The sequence below is a fragment of the Conger conger genome, chromosome 15, assembly GCF_963514075.1.
Source record: "Conger conger chromosome 15, fConCon1.1, whole genome shotgun sequence".
NCBI classification, from domain to species: domain Eukaryota; kingdom Metazoa; phylum Chordata; class Actinopteri; order Anguilliformes; family Congridae; genus Conger; species Conger conger.
In genome coordinates, this window is record NC_083774.1 from 7970244 (window position 1) to 7987743 (window position 17500).

The 17500-nt window shown below is 46.8% G+C and overlaps 2 protein-coding genes across 2 annotated transcripts in view; both read left to right on the forward strand.

Moving 5' to 3' along the window:
• The window catches only part of ankrd27 (ankyrin repeat domain 27 (VPS9 domain)), a 43143-nt gene extending 36059 nt beyond the window's left edge, over positions 1-7084 (forward strand). The window contains exons 24-28 of the mRNA XM_061222149.1: positions 553-672; positions 2398-2571; positions 4598-4697; positions 5224-5302; positions 6525-7084. Coding sequence (XP_061078133.1) covers positions 553-672; positions 2398-2571; positions 4598-4697; positions 5224-5302; positions 6525-6630 — 579 coding nt within the window. The 3' untranslated portion in view covers positions 6631-7084. The remainder of the gene's footprint in view (positions 1-552; positions 673-2397; positions 2572-4597; positions 4698-5223; positions 5303-6524) is intronic.
• Positions 7085-10649: 3565 nt separating this feature from the next.
• The window catches only part of zdhhc7 (zinc finger DHHC-type palmitoyltransferase 7), a 29044-nt gene continuing 22193 nt past the window's right edge, over positions 10650-17500 (forward strand). The window contains exons 1-2 of the mRNA XM_061221819.1: positions 10650-10792; positions 15981-16067. The gene's annotated coding sequence lies outside the window, so the exon portion shown is untranslated. The remainder of the gene's footprint in view (positions 10793-15980; positions 16068-17500) is intronic.

The window sequence follows — 17500 nt, forward strand, 5'->3', positions numbered from 1 at the left end:
GGAACAGCCACACACAGGTGAGCTCACACTGGAACAGCCACACACAGGTGATATCACACCTGGAACAGCCACACACAGGTGATATCACACCTGGAACAGCCACACACAGGTGAGCTCACACTGGAACAGCCACACACAGGTGAGCTCACACTGGAACAGCCACACAACTGGGGCTTAAAAGTGACCAATCACAGCTCATCTCAACTGGCTTTCTTAGACTTTTATAGTTTGTAAAGTATTAATTAATTAATGAATTAATTACTTGTAGAGTATTCATTTGTGCTTGTGTACATTCAGATCAATGTGACTTATACTCCGGTACATTTAATCTTAGCAGCAGTCAGTAGGAGCAGATCAGAGCTTGGAGCGGCTCGCTAAATTAGTCTTCTATGAGCAGAGCTGATTAGGGCTGCGTTGGTGAAGATGAATATGTAACACTGTGTGTGTGTATGTGTGTGTGTGTTTGTGTGTGTGTTTGTGTTTGTGTTTGTGTGTGTGTGTGTATGTGTGTGTGTGTGTGTGTGTGTGTGTGTGTGTGTGTGTGTGGGGCAGGTGGTGACGTCATTACTGGAGTGCAACGCTAAGCTCAATAAGAAGGATCAGTTCGGGAACACTCCTTTAATCCACACCTGTCTTAAAGGCCACCAGGAAACGGCGGCCGTTTTACTCCAGGTAAATTGCCAATCCACACCTGTCTTAAGGGCCACCAGGAAATAGCGGCCGTTTTACTCCAGGGAATTTCATTCGCCAGCCATTGCTGTCAGTTAAACTTCCATCTGTACTCGTGGCAAAATTTTTATTCAGGTCATCCAATTGATCGCTGGCTGGCTGAACCCATGAGTGTCAGACACTTAGCTGAGCTCTGAATCAGTGAAATACTGATCTACTCAACAGTGCCATTTGCCGAGCCGCCCCCTTCATTCTGATAAGACATGTTTTCCGATCATCTCGATTTAAGCCTAGTTATATGCTGCCATTGCACTTCCTGTTAAAATGTCCCATACTGCTCTCCGACACAACTTTATTACATTACATTATCTTACAGGCATTTGGCAGACGCTCTTATCCAGAGCGACGTACGACAAAGTGCAAAGTGCATACCCATAACCGGGGACAAGTGTGCTGAATGACCTTAGAGGGATGTACAGATTCAAGTGCTCAGAAGTGCTTCTACAATGATAAGGACTTGATTAATCTGAGAATGGATTATATGTATAAAATCGTTTTTATACAACACAACGCTCAAGAATAATATACACTTATGTCGGAACAACAATAAACTGCTTACATAGCCAAACGGAAGTAGCAAAAAGGTATATTACGTTATTATATTATAATATACACTCAGTGATCACTTTATACGGTATTTATTAGACTTATTTTTTAGACTTTTTTAGGTCTTCTGCTGTTGTAACCTATCCACTTAGTGGTTTAACATGTTGTGTGTTCTTCTGCATACCACTGTTGTAATGCATAGTTTATTTGCGTTACTGTCACCTTCCTGTCAGCTTTGACCAGTCTGGCCCTTCTCCTCTGACCTCTCTCATTAACAAGCCGTTTTTGCCCACAGAACTGCTACTCACTGGATTTTTTTTTGTTGTTCGTACCAATCTCTGCAAACTTTAGAGACTGTTGTGTGTTTAAATCACAGGAGATAAGCCGTTTCTGAGATACTCAAACCCCCCTGTCTGGCACCAACAATTATTCCATGGTCAAAGTCACTTAGATCCAATTTCTTCCCTGTTCTGACATTTGGTCAGAACAACAGCTGAATCTCTTGACCACGTCTGCTTGCTTTCATGCAATTAATTGCTGCCACGTGATTGGCTGATTAAATATTAGCATTAACAAGCTGGTGTACAGGTCTACCTAATAAATTGTTCACTGAGTGTATATTACCTTTTTATATTCGGGGTATATTACTTACACATTATCACGCACTAGAGGCCAGTTTATAGTTATATAAGTAGTTAGATACATGGATATCCCTACGTTGTCACAGATATTCCATTATCGCTCGACTGATTTTGAACGCGGACGCCCGTAAAACGAAGAACGCTTTACCGAAGTGGAGTAATTTGCGAGCTCAAGACACGGAAGCAAGCGATGGCACTTCGCCGAAGATAATCACAGATGAGAACGTTCTATAATACGGTTGTCATGACAATTGAGCCAGCGACGGGGTCAAAGTTCAATGCAATTTACCAGTCTCAGCGATGGGTGCAGTGATGATAGCGGAGACTGTTGCACAAACTTAGTCATTGCAGCCGAGCATCAAATGCGATCGTCGCTGAACTCTGCACTGGCCTTGGCCCAGATTGGTGCTTGACGCGTTCAGTATTCACGGCTCTGCTCTGCGATCGGTGTGTGAATGTCTCCCTTTCCCGTGTGCCTCAGAGCAGTGCCTCTCTCAACGTCGCCAATCACCAGGGCAACACGGCCCTGCACGAGGCCGTGAGGGGGGGCCACCAGGGCCTGGTGGAGCTGCTCCTGCAGGGGGGGGCCGCCGTCAATCTGAGGAACAAGAGGCAGAGGACCCCCCTGGACTGCGCGCAGGAGATGGGAGGCAAGGTGAGACCAAACAGACCCAACCCACCCTTATTCTGCGCAGTGGCCAATTCTGCAACGTTGCACGGAGCTCCCAGCCGCAGTCGGCTCTGGCACGGGCGCGGTCCGGGTTTGATCGGAGCCTGTGGGGCGGTTCTGTGTGCCACGGTGTGGTGTCTTACCCATATGCCCTGCTTTTCTTATCACTTCTGTTTTTCATTTTGACCGGACTGTTTGTGTGTAATGAAGCGTATTTTAGATCTTTACAAAAGATTCTCATTACCAGACCAACTTGGTAGAGGAGCTTTGGGGGGGGGGGGCGGGGTGGGCGGCTTGCAGTCGAAAGCAAGAGAATGCACTTAAGAGTAGCTCTCAGTCCACGGGAGATGCGGTGGATTACAGGTAACAGAATTAAGCAGCCTGGCTTTTTGAAACCTGTCTGGAGCTCGGAGCAGGATGTGCACTGAGCCAGGGTTCCATTACAGATTGATTGGCACTCATCTCAAATTGCAGAAGCCATCTTTGGCTTCCTGGGCGAATGTCCAATCTAAATCTCATTAGGAGGGGTCTACCTCCCGCTCTGTATTGGGGCAGTAGACCCTGGGCTGTGCCGGGGGAGTGCTGTGGAGGCGGAAGGCCGCAGGGCAGGGCCTGGTTCTGTTCTGCGGGGGATGGATGAGGTGAGCCTTCGAGCACAGAGCTTTCAGAGTCGTGAAATAGATCATTACATTTCATAACATGACATTACGTTAACGGCATTTAGCAGACGCTCTTATCCAGAGCGACGTGCAAATCAAACCCAGGGACAAGTACGTTCAGGACCCTCGAGGAAAGTGCAGTTCCGAGTCCTAGAGTGATCACATAGATACAACTTGAACCCTTGAAGAGTACATCAACTTAGCAACTAGCATACCATGGCTGGCAGTTAGAATACCCTGAGTACTACAAAAACTAGATTGCTATTATAGTGCTATTATAATCACACAATGCATCAGACCTCTAATTGGATAGGCTACAGCAGCAGAAGTGTCAAAAAGAAGTCTAAATACCTAATAAGTGCTCCCTGAGTGTAAATACACTTACATCATGTTCTGAACAGAAATTCTACCACTACATTTTAATCGGTTCCTTCTGTGTTTATTTCCATGGAGACAGTAAGATACTCCATTTGGACTGCAGCAGAGAATTAGCCTCCTGGTATTGGGTATGGGTGTCTGAAACCTGCAGACGGTGTTTTTGAGCGGACGGGCCGTGCCTGGTGATGAGGAGTTCAGGCTGTGACGATGTTGAAAGCGCTCATCAAAGGCGCGTCTGAGCCCTGGCTGCCCCGACGCCGCCGGCCGCACAGCCGGACGAGGAACATCATTAGCGCCCGTCGCGCGCTCCGGAGTGCTCCAGGGTACTCCAGGCTCGTCCACACCCGCGGATCCTGCCCGAGGAGACATCAGACCGCAGGCGCGTTCAGGGGCGGTTTGCGCGTCGCATGCTAAAGACGTGCCGCAGTGATCTGAGGGGCGGCGGGCTCGGGAGGAGGCCGTTTCCCAGAGTCCCCTGCCTGTGGAGGCCCGGTTTGATGGCCGCTCTGTGATTGACAGGCGAGGAGAGGTCCCCCCCCCCCCCCCTTTTTAGCCGTTAAGCAGCTTTGGCGGAGTGCTGGTGCGGGGTTTTTACAGCGGCCGGGTTGGGAATGAGGTCAGACTGCCAGGCTGAGGCAGGGGGGCGGGGCATCGCCGTGGATTATCATAGGATGACACGCAAGGACCCCCCCCCCCCCCCCCACACACGCCGCACACACACACACACACACACACACACACACACACACACACAGTGGACAGCAGCAGTAAGTGTGTGTGTTGTGTCTCTCAGAACACAGAGATTGTGCAGATGCTCCACACACACACACACACACACACACAGTGGACAGCAGCAGTAAGTGTGTGTGTTGTGTCTCTCAGAACACAGAGATTGTGTGGATCCTGCCCCCACACACATGCACACACAGTGCAGCAGTAAGCGTGTGTTTGTGTGTGTGTGTTTTGTCTGTCAGAACACAGAGATCGTGCGGATCCTGCAGATGGCTTTGGGCTTGTCTCCAGAGGAGCACCCCATCGCTGTGCTGTCTGTTCCCCGAGGAGCTCTGGGCAAGAGTGAGTGTCGCAACATGGCTGCCACTGCGCAGTGTTCCCCACAAACACCACAAAATGTCTGCTTTTATCATCCGCCTCTCAGAAATTACTGCAAGACTAAACTAGTGACGAATAACACTAATTCTGCTCTCTGTCTCAGTGTTGTGTTTCTGCTCTCTGTGTCAGTGCTGTGATTCTGCTCTCTGTGTGTCAGTGCTGTGATTCTGCTCTCTGTCTCAGTGCTGTGTTTCTGCTCTCTGCGTGTCAGTGCTGTGTTTCTGCTCTCTGCGTGTCAGTGCTGTGTTTCTGCTCTCTGTGTCTCAGTGCTGTGTTTCTGCTCTCTCTGTCTCAGTGCTGTGATTCTGTGTCTCAGTGCTGTGTTTCTGCTCTCTGTGTCTCAGTGCTGTGTTTCTGCTCTCTGCGTGTCAGTGCTGTGTTTCTGCTCTCTGCGTGTCAGTGCTGTGTTTCTGCTCTCTGCGTGTCAGTGCTGTTATTCTGCTCTCTGCGTGTCAGTGCTGTGATTCTGCTCTCTGTGTCTCCATGGCAGCGCAATCCTTCGTGCAGAGGCTGCGAGCGTTGGACGATCCGCACGGCCGACGGCGGGAACTGGCCCTGTCCATCCAGCGGTAAGAGCCCGGTCAGCCTCACTCTGGAGGAGAGGAGCCCTGTGATAGGGCTCTCTTCATTACATGCAGCATGGAGAGAATTCACAGCGCGTCAGCACGATGCGTTTTCTGAAACAAAACCACAAGCCCTCTGATATGTACTTCAAAACTGTCCACTTGGCGCATTCTAAGTTGTTCCAGCCATGTACGTATTCCTCCTGAATCAGCTCTTCAGCAAAACATCTTTATCACACGGCTGGGTAAAACAACTTTATCTGACCGCTGACGAGCAAACAGACACGTGCACACACGTGTGATTGGTTAAGTCATCCCTGTAGATTGACAGATTGAAAATGGCTTCCTGGCTGGATCTGGACACGTTCCTTCAGTAAATGACACCAGTTGTCACGATTTGTGAATTATGATTGACTGGAAATGGTATGACATTGTTCAATAGCACCCCCCTGTGGGAACAATTCCTAATTGCAGAAGCTGCACAAAATATATTTTGTGGCTATTCCAGATTTTACATCGTGACATAATGCATGAATAGACTGCTTGTAAGATTTAGATGAAAAAATATATTTACTCAAAGGAATACACAGCTGACACTTGATCTTTTTTTCTTTTGAACTTATTATTGGTCAGATGTGACTAGTCTGGTGTAGATGAGTGTTGTGTAACTGTCTGGGGTAGGTTGTGTAATGGTCTGGCTTAGATTGTGTAGTTGTGTAACAGTCTGGTGGAGATTAGTGTTGTGTAGATGACTTGTGTAAGGTCTAGGGTAGGTTGTGTAGTTGTGTAACGGTCTGGGGTAGATTGTGTAGTTGTGTAACAGTCTGGTTGTGTAACGGTCTGGGGTAGCTTGTGTAGTTGTGTAACGGTCTGGTTGTGTAACGGTCTGGGGTAGGTTGTGTAGTTGTGTAACGGTCTGGTTGTGTAACGGTCTGGGGTAGGTTGTGTAGTTGTGTAACGGTCTGGGGTAGATTGTGTAGTTGTGTAACAGTCTGGTTGTGTAACGGTCTGGGGTAGGTTGTGTAGTTGTGTAACGGTCTGGTTGTGTAACGGTCTGGGGTAGGTTGTGTAGTTGTGTAACGGTCTGGTTGTGTAACGGTCTGGGGTAGGTTGTGTAGTTGTGTAACGGTCTGGTTGTGTAACGGTCTGGGGTAGGTTGTGTAGTTGTGTAACGGTCTGGTTGTGTAATGGTCTGGTTGTGTAGTTGTGTAACGGTCTCTCTCTGCAGGGCACAGAAGATGAAGAAGGGCTTGCCCAGGGACACCAGCGTGCCGTCCTTCGACTCTCCGCGTGTGAGCCCGGTACCTTCCCCTCCAACCTTTACAGTCAAATAAACTCACATTACATCACATTACATCAGTTATTTAGCTGAGGCTTTTATCCAAACTGACTGACAGTCGATTAGACTAAACGGGGGACAATCCCCCCCTGAAGCAATGTAAGGTTAAGGGCCTTGCTCTCAAGGGCTCAACAGCTGTGCAAAGCTCATCATGGCTAAACCGGGGCTTGAACCACCAACCTTCTGGGTCCCAGTCATGCACCTTAGCCACTAGGTTACATGCAGGCCCCCGAGATGATATCAGGGCCCTCTGGACTGAGGGTTGTGGGTTCATAGCCCGCCACCTGGGGGCGACATTACCTCCGCAGGTAAGAGCGTTCATCTGGCAAGGTTGCCGGTTGCCGGTTCCAACCCGCACTGGGTTTGTTGAAGTGTCCCTGAGCAAGACCCCTAAACCCCAATTGCTTCCAGCGAGCTGATTGGTGCTCTGCATGACAACCAGTCACTGTTGAGTGTGAGTGAGTGAGTGAGTGAGTGAGTGAGTGAGTGAGTGAGTGAGTGAGTGAGTGAGTGAGTGAGTGAGTGAGTGAGTGAGTGAGTGAGTGAGTGAGTGAGTGAGTGAGTGAGTGAGTGAGTGAGTGAGTGAGTTGTAAAACGCTTTGGATAAAAGTGCCATATAAATGCATTTACCATTTTTAAAGCAGTTGAGGCCGTTTCCTTGTGCAGCCCTGCTGTTAGACCCGTGATGGCTCTAATGCACTGTGTTCCTGTCCCTGGTGGTCCCCTCCCCCAGCCCCCTGTCAGCCGGCCCCAGCGGGGAAAGCTCCGGAGGGGGGAGACGCTGGAGAGGAGTGGCCCCTTCGTTCGGCCCCGGGACCTGACAGACGGGCCCCAGACCGAGCAGACGCCCGCCAATCACACGGAGACCCGCGACCGCTGCCACACCATCGCCACGGAACACTCCCCCGAACACCGGAGCGCAGGGCCGGACCACTGCCCCACAGACAGGGAGGAGGGGCAGACACACCCCACAGACAGGGAGGAGGGGCAGGCACAGCCCACAGACAGGGAGGCGGGGGAGGTGCACCCCACAGACAGGGAGGGGGGGCAGACACACCCCACAGACATGGAGGGGGGGCAGACACACCCCACAGACAGGGAGGAGGGGCAGGTACACCCCACAGACAGGGAGGGGGGGCAGACGCACCCCACAGACAGGGAGGAGGGGCAGGCGCACCCCACAGACAGGGAGGAGGGGCAGGCGCACCTCACAGACAGGGAGGGGGGGGAGGCACAGCCCACAGACAGGGAGGAAGGGGAGGCACACCCCACAGACAGGGAGGAGGGGCAGGTACACCCCACAGACAGGGAGGAGGGACAGGTACACCCCACAGACAGGGAGGAGGGGCAGACACACCCCACAGACAGGGAGGCGGGGGAGGCACACCCCACAGACTCCCCGCTGCCCCCCCAGCTGAACGGAGACGGCGTGGAGACCTCTCGCCCCTCCTCCCAGCAGGGCGGCAGTGCACAGTTCACTCCCAAAGAGATGGACGACATGGTGTCTCAAACGCTGTGAGACTGGCTGAGCCAGAGGGAGCGTGAGCAGCGCATCGGTTCTGTTCTGGACGGTTTGAGCAGCGGAGAGCAGCGGAGAGCAGCGTCCAGCCCTCCGCGCTGCTCAGAAGGACCTGCCATCCGCTTCTTTTTCTAAGCACTTTCAGATTCTCACTGTCATATCGAGCCTTCACTTAAAAGGGATGTGGAACCCAGCTGTTCCTGAGCTCTCGTACCACTCCGGTTTTTTTATTTCTCCCCACGGCATAATGCGCAGGTGTGTGTGTGTGTGTGTGTGTGTATGTGTGCTTGTGCGTGCTGAAAGGGGTGTGTGTGTGTGTGTGTGTGTGTGCGCGCGCGTGCGTGCATGCATGCTTGTGTATGCATGCTGAAAGGTGTCTGTGTGTGTGGTGAATGAAAACCTCATAAATAAGTCAGGCACAGCTCATCATGTTCTAAACCTTAATTTGTTTGACATGATTAAAAGCTGTGAGCCACTCACATATACTTAATTTAGGTCTTATGAGTTTTAATTTGCAAATATAGTTTATTTTATTTGCAAGTATAGTCTATTTTTTTAAAAGGTCTTGCAAATAGATAAGCATTCCAAGAAGACCTCAGGGTTTGAAATGAGATATTTATTTTACTGGCAGCAGTATCGTGTTGCACACGTGCCCCACCGTTGTTGCGACACCACCACCAAACAAAGCAACGGAGAAACGAACAGGAAATCAGTATGAGAGAATAACAGGGTAGAAATATTTGGATGTCTCCAGTGTTAAAGCAATGTCTGTGTATGGGGGGAAGCTGGTGCTGAATTCCACTGTGCCGTATGCAATTCAGATTGTTAGAGTATGACCAGTGTATTCATAAAGCATCCAAGTTGTAATGCTGGTTTCCCTTAAAGGCCGTAATGAAAAATGTATTGTTGGACAGAGGAAGCTTGATCCAGGATCAATACTCCTGGTCTCAGGTGGTTTATGAATACAGCCCCAAACGCATTTCATGGCTGAAACCTTAACTGTTTGAAGAATTAAAGATTCATTCTGCATCCACCTGGTTTTACCATAGGAAATGATGTATTATAATGGATTTAAAATGTGAGGACCGCAACAGAAAATCGGTTTTGGTTTTTTTGATAGTGTTATTGAATAAGGCCAATTGAACAGCTACTGTTGGTGGAAAAAGTGTGGAGTGTTTTTTTATTTTTTTATTTAAGGTCGCCTGTGCACGGCCACATTCTCGTCCAATAAACCCACACTGTAGGATTGTCACAAGGTGGCAGCATTGTCTTGGTACCTTTCCATTATGTACTGCAAATTAAAGAGAAAACGGTGCATGTCTTCCTCCGCAGATCCGGCTTTTCTGTAACCTGGCTCCAACACACCCTGCAGCTCAGCCGGGCACTTTGCTGTCAAGCTTCTGTCGCATGAGGTGCAACATATCCATTCTGCTATTTGAGAAGATTCATAAATTATGAAGTGTATCTCTGGAGAAATTTTACATTGCAGAAGCTGCTGCATCAGTTTTTGGTTTCTTTTTTCGTTTTTTTTTTTTTAATACCCGAAGTTCGGCTTTTGAAGTAATACCTATAGCGTTTTATTATAAGGTTGTTATTTTGGTGTAACGGATTAATATGTACCAATCAAATTAGGGAAGTGTTATTTTTATACATTTTTATTTGGTCTTTATTTTGTCATGTTTAATAGCAGTGAATGTGCCTTATTTTATTTGTGCCAAAATAACCTATAATAAACCCATGGGCAAGAGTAACTACAGTGGCTAATTTCATTCATTGTGACTTATTGAGCATGTGAACAATTTTTCCGTATTTTCTTCAAGTAGAGAATATGCATAACAACACAAGTAACGTTATATCAGATTTTGAAGCATTTGCTTCAGCTTTGTAGTTTACATTACAGTTGTATAGGCTCCTAGCATTTCCCACAGCGTGGCGTTTTTCAGTAACAAAGTGAGGAACATTTAATTTGCGTTATTTCAGCGTGGTTTGATTGATATTACTCCGCTAACTGCATTCCACTGCTTTCTAAATTTAAGATACAACGCGTGTCCAAGTAAGTCACTTGCACTTCCAGTAGCATTACACGTTCCTCTGCCGTTATCGTTATCGTGCAAAAGTTTGTTGAATCATTTGCAAAGGCTTACAAGCAGTCTTTTTTTATACAGCGGGGCCATGCACATAGATAATGTGTGCTATGTGGTAAATACGGCAGTCATGGTTCTGCAAAGTTTAGACGATGTCCGACGGAAGTTAGCTGACCGCAACCGCCGGTTTCCCAGGTCAGTGCATATGTTTAGTGCAGGGACTACGAAGACCCGGTGTCACTCACGTCCTTGTCGATGCAAGAAATATGATTAATTCTATTGCTGCGACAACAACCGAGGCTCCATTCTTGTGTAATTTAGGTTTCGCGAAATGATGACCGAATACTTCCGACTGTTAACGGAAATGATCGAATGTTAGTCCTCCGATGTATTCCGGGGAGAGCCGAAGTAAACCCCGGAAGTGTTTTTTCACGTATTGTGTGTCGTGCGAGTCGGGTCTATAATGGGGGGATATTACAATGAGGCAAATAAAACCTTATTAATGGTTTTGTAAGAAGTGGTAATTAAACGGCGACTAGGACCAGAAATATACGGTAAGAAAACCTTACACCGTAACCGATAAATGACTAATAACTTGGTTTGCGAGGTATTTTATCACATTGCTAGATTACCATAGGCTACGATCCCAATGATAATGCCCATATAGCTAGCTGGCTACCTTTCTTTTACACATGTCGGTCAACTCTCATGAGCTAGTCCACTCCGGTGACACTGTTTAGGAGCTTGGAATAATATAGTAGCCAACACCACAGTCTAATCCCTACAGTTGCAGCTGCGCCGATATATTATGAATCTGGTAGGTTAGAAAGCTACGCCAGCTAAATTGGTTGACACAGTATGTGCTTAAGTTGGCTAACCAACCATTTAGCTAGCGATCATTACCGTACACCTTTTCACCCCAAGCTAGCCTTACATAAAGAATTGTACGTCATATAAACGCTAGCTCATTTGACTATTTAACAATTGCATATGCAAAGATTCTGCTTATTGTTTTTATTTTGCATTTTGCATTTCGACGACTCGGAAACGGTTGTATTCGATGTACTTGTGTATATAATCAGTACATAGTAGCTGACTGGCTAAATAGCTAGCCAGTGTCTTGTTTCGCTAGCTAATTTAAAAACCTGTCAAGCGCTGTGTCTTTCAAATGGTCTCTTTCTAGCATATTGTAGTGAGTAACTATCGATGTATAATTAGTCCATTTAAATACGGTTGTATTGTCGTGTCGTCGTTAAAGGGTCCTTAAGTAGCCAGCCAGCTAATTAATCCTGAGGTGAATGCACAGCAAGGTGTCCATGCTGTGAATCGACGTCTTCAGTGAGCTGACATAAACGCAAGCTAGCTACGCCTATTTTTAGAAACCAATTTTTGACATTGAAACAACTGCAGCTGGCAATAATGCCCCATATTGTAAGTTACTGTCTTCGCTCTTAGGGTATTGTATGTTCCTCAAATATAAGACGTATATACGTCTCAGTTACCATTCTAAGACCGAGACTGAAGTACCAGTTTGCGATTATTTGGATTTATCTAACTAGCTAAGAATATGTAATTTTCCTGTTGGCAGTTACAAGTCTAAAGTCTGGTTCTTACAGCTAGGCTAGGTAACCTTGAGTCGGTTACGTCTAATTGTGCTCTTCATTTCCCATCATACACGTGAAAAAAACAACAACAACAAAAAAAAAACCCCGGAATAAGCCTTCAATGTAAAGGAAGTAAATGGCTGCAGAAATGTTAGTGATTATTATTAATTATTGCGAAATATGGAAATGGTGCATTATTAGCAACAATGTTAATAAGCATCGTCATAATCATATTGATATTAAGCCTGGCTTTCCACAGGAGGTCGTTGACAGTGTCAACATCATAGGAAGGACACCGAAATTATTTTGAGCTGTAATTCTGGGTGATACTCAAAACAGCTGACATCAGTTTTTTGTTTGAAGAACTGGTTCAGCAAGATTTAGTTATGAACTATGGGATTGTCTTCCCGAGAATATTTGTTTAAAGCCCTTGGAAGTTGAGCGTACTTTCACCACTGCGTGCACTGGTTTAAAATCCCGACTGGCGTGTCTACATTCTTGATATAACTATTTTTTTGGATATGGTTTGCTTCTGACACATTACCATATTTCAGACCAAAAAGTGTGTGGATCAATTCTGTAGTCATTCTTTTTTTATTTATTAAAAGACAATAAATAAGATACTTTTTTGCGGTTTAGTTTCACCGATACCTTTCGCCCGGTCAGGTAAATAAAAACTCGAGGTCAATTTAACTTGGGCTTGTCAGGAATCGTGTCGTTTCAAAACCGGAGATAAACCACAGATCTTCGTCTGCTTCTTCTGCATTCTGACGCAGTGTGGGCCGTAGAATTTAGTTTGTGCCACTGTTGTGTGTGCTAAACAAATAAATGAATGATTATAGATTTCAGAAAACTGCTTACATTTACTGCAATTTGAAATCACTCACTTTGCAGTCTGTCCTGCTTGGACTGGGCAAAAGTGGAAATTGGTATTCTGCTGTGAAAAAGTAAGCTTACCATAATTGGCTCACACCAAATTGTCTTTTTTATATTGAGAGAGGAAATTAAGTGCCATTTGAGTTTGGGTACTTGGGCTATTTCGAGCGGGTACAACCATTTTTCCAAAGCTATAGCTACTTTCTGTTTATTGTTCTTTTCTTGATTGTATGGTCGGTAGGTTTCCAAATAGATGAAATAAATGCACGTGGTTTGACCGCAGCTCTATGAGCCATAGACTGGATGTGTTTGCCTTGTTGCCATGGTGTCTTCATTCCTCAACGGACTCTGGCACTTTCTTATTGTGCTTCTGAAAACATCTTGTTGGCTCATTATTTTGTTGGATGGTCAGTTTTTACTTGTTGTTGCCGAGTCCCCCCCGTTGAGTTCTGCTGGCGTTTTGCCATGCCAAACTTTTGTTGTTGTTTTATGATGATTTTCTATGATGTGCATAAAAACTCAAACACCAGTTGCAGTCAGTATGGCTTTTGGCAAATGGCTGGGTTGAAAATTTGGGTTGAATTCCTAGCTCTGAAGTGAAGTCTAAATATTGGTTTTGTAAAGAACAAAAAGCAGAAATAAAGCCTCTCTGTGTACTGTGACGACCTGCGCTAAATCAATCTTTCAATCTATAGTCTCATCTATTCACAGGAAATAAAAAATAGAAGGAACCTTTAGGAGTTATGATACTTTATGTACAGTAAATGGTCTTGCTGGTAAAAATGTTTTATTATGTACTTAAATCTGGATAGTTACAGTACTGGTTAAATTTAACTGACTAGATTTAAGCCATAATATTTTGAACCACACTGGAAAAAGAACACATCAAAGTGTAGCTAAGAGACTTAACTTGTTGGCACACAAATTGTATTCTGGCTGTAAAATGTGACTTTGTGATGACAAAGCCATAATATACGTTTTGACATTTATGACCCCATTTTTAGTTGTGCAGTTCATTTTCCAGAGCCTGCTTGTCATGATGCAGCTGACACCATTGGAACAGTTTACTTTATCCCTGGACAGGAAGCAACGTGGACGCCTTTTGAGTCCAGCTGTGTGAATCTCTATACATCTCTGTATACATGCAGAAATCCAATGCATTGTTAACTTGTCAAAGTATGTGTTATAAGGGACAGAATCGTGCGCCATTTTCTTGTATTTTTGAGATGTGAAAACCATTTCCGAGTTTTAGTGGGTGTTTTACGACATATTCAATAGACAGTCACTCCATTAATTTGTCTTTGTTTTGTGCCGCACTCTTGTTTTTTCCTGTGGTGAAAACAGGAAGTTACTACTGCAATATATCCATGGCTTTTATGCGTTTTGATTTGGCAGATTGTAGAAGGCTGTGGTTATTACCCAAACCCTGAGACTGGCAGTGCACATGACATACTGACGGGTCCCTGTCCCATGTCTGGTCTGGCCTCTTTAATCTGCTCCGGATCGGGTGGTAATAATACACTGTGGCGCTGCACATATTGAGTCGGTCCTCAACACAGTACGGGTTAAAATATTACAGCCATACGCTGCTGCCATAGCTTCCGTCAGTGTGCTTGACCTGAATTGTGGCAGTAAATATCTTATCTGTGTCAAGGGTGGTATGTAAAATGCTGGTAAGTCACACCTCGCAAGGGCATTTTCCAGGCAAATAAATACTGTCAGAGGCTGAACCATAAAGTCTGTGCGCAGGAGGCCTGCTGGGTGTGCTGAAGGAGTTTACACTGGGGGGGTCTTTGGCTTGGGCTTTATTTCAGGAGTCAAACCAGCAACCCTCTGCGTACGGGTCTTGTACCATTTTCAAATCCAGTCATTGTTTTGCTCACGTTTCTATGACAGCATTTGTTGTGTAATGTACTGCATTATAAAGATCTCTGACCATGTTACACTTGTAGCACACTTTCTCTCTTGGGTTTTAAGGTTGGGAAGTATTGTTACCTTCCGAATGTCACTGAGTGTGAAAAATGACTGTTACCATTTTGGAAAGGTCTTCCTCTTTCTTCTAGTTGAAGCTCAGATTAGCTCTACACCAGTTAGCAGTGCATGATCAGTGATGGGCAGTATAGCGGATTGTGGCAGAGCCAGGGTATTCAGTTTGAATACCTCTTTACATTACAACCCCTTTCAAACGCGTCGTACCAGTTGCAGTGAAACCTGTTGCAACCAGTTTTTAAAAAGGTGGTACTGCAAGTATTCACATCTAGTTTTACAGGCCCAGGAGAAAGTGAACTCTCAGCTCCAAATCAGTTGGCATGAACTGCCAAGAGAAACTGCCACATTGCTTTTGTGGTGTTGCCTGGAATATAACCACACTGTTATACATCAGTGCACCCAGTGGTGTGGAAACGGTGAAAAAGACTAGCAATGAGATGTTTATTTGTCTTTTCATTTAAACAGACGTTAATTTATTTTGAGGTCAGATCCAGATGCCTTCCCTGAAAGCTGCCGTATAAGCCCTGAGACCGTCTTTTCAGGATGACTAACAGCCACTTAGCATAAACCTCAAAGCGGTTGCAAATTCACAGAATCCCAATGAGGCCAAGAGTGTTTTTGTGTTTTCCTGCTCAAACCGGGTCACGTGTGAACTGGGTGTGAGGAGTTTAGAGATGTGATAACGTGTCTGCTTCTCTGCCCTCCTTTCACTCCTACCTGTTTGGTTTGGAATCTCCGATTGTAGTATCCAGCTGGCTGTCACTCTGGAAACTGTCATGTGCTTTATGGTGTGAGGTGACTGTAAGGTTGTGTTTGTGAGGGCTGTTGGGTGGCTTATCCAGTGAATGGATGAGCCCGTCTGACTGGACTCTCACTCAGTACTACTGACTGGAGATTCAGTTGCACACAGAGTGAGTCTGACTCCGGATTCACCCGCTAACTGACTGAGTCTGACTGGGATTCAGCAGCACTGAGTGAGTCTGACTGGGATTCAGCAGCACACTGAGTGAGTCTGACTGGGATTCAGCAGCTTACTGACTGAGTCTGACTCAGATTCAGCAGCTTACTGACTGAGTCTGGCTGGGATTCAGCAGCTTACTGACTGAGTCTGGCTGGGATTCAGCAGCACTGAGTGAGTCTGGCTGGGATTCAGCAGCACTGAGTGAGTCTGGCTGGGATTCAGCAGCACTGAGTGTGTCTGACTGGGATTCAGCGGTCCTGAGTGAGTCTGGCTGGGATTCAGCGGTCCTGAGTGAGTATTCTGTGTTTGCAGGTGCCCGGCTCTGGATGCTGTGGTGTCGCCTCCCTGACGCAGGCCCGAGGAGCAGGCGTGATGTCACTGTGAGGCAAGGAATCTGAGGTGAGTGGAGCTGTCCAATCAGATGCGCCGACTCATAACTACACCCACACAAAAAACGTCTGGGGGATTTAACGTCAAATGAGGACGTGTGCCGCTGTGTGAAAAGGATTTTGATTGGAGGTGAATGGAAAATTGGCTAAATTGAGGGGAAAATAGAATTTTGATTAGTCTTTAACTATCCATCTGTGATGTCATTGTGTGGGACTGCCTGACCTGACTCTCTTCCCTGGTTATCCTGTAATCAATGACACAGCCAGCCAGACTCTGCGTGGCGTCTGTGTGACCTTTTGTGTAATTTGAAGCTCTGTTGGGGGAACTCTGTGCGTCTCCCAGGGGCCTGGGCTGGAGTGGAGAGCCCCAAACCCCCGCCCCCCCCCACTCTGCCTGGGGGGGCGGCAGCTGTTCCAGCCCTAATGGGCCTGTTCTTCTAAAGGGGGAAAAATCGATACGCTCTCACTCAGGCACGGCGTTCCCCGGAGATGCCCGTGTTTTTAAACTTCGCTTACCGCACTTCCAGGCACGGCCGCGTCGACTCGGAAAGGGAACATTAATATGGAACCCGAGACCCGAGTCTCGCTCTGGAGTGTGAAATGTCGTTCTGAAGCCTGCGTTCCTCCGGGTTCGATTACGGAGCTCAGCTGTGCCCGATGTTCTGCCGTAAATATTTGCAGATGTTGATGCGGCAGAGCCCTGCCTGTGCCCAGCTCGGGAACGAAGCAGAGGGATCCGCTGCGGATGTGAATGTTTGGCTTTGTGGGTAGAATGGCGTAAACTGATCGAGAGCATTCGTCTGGGTGTCTTTGGGTCCTCTCTGTCAGCTCCAGCATTTCGTTGTTGGGGCTGTTTTGAGTTCATGCCAAAATACGCCTTTTGTGTGTGTGTGTGTGTGTGTGTGTGCTGGGGAGGAGTTGCAGTTTGTGTAATTACATTTCATGAATTACATGATACTACAGTTATTTAGCTGACGCTTTGATCCAAAGCTACTTATAGTTGATTAGACTTCGTCGGGAACAATCCCCCCTGGAGCAATGTGTGGCTAATGGCCTTGCCCAAGGCACCAACCTTCAGTCCCAGTCCCAGCAACTCAGCCACTCGGCCGTAGGCCAGGGATGGGCAAGGAGGGCTGTATCTGTTCATGGATTTCAGACCAACTTCTGCTCTTAATTATTTCCATCATTTCTTCGATCCACATTCCATGAGACAAACCGTAGCTGATAAATGTTCTTGTTTTGCAGGAATTTTATTGTGGTCTAATTTTGCGAGTGAATCGGTCAGGATCGTGCATATGGCTAATTAGCTGATTAGGCCAGGGTAACTGGCGGCAGCAAAGTCCTGCATACAGGACTGGAGTCGCCCATCCGTGCTCTGGGCTGACCCCCATAACTGTGTGCGGTGTGCGCTGGGATGCAGCGGGGCTCTGGTGTGTGGGGACT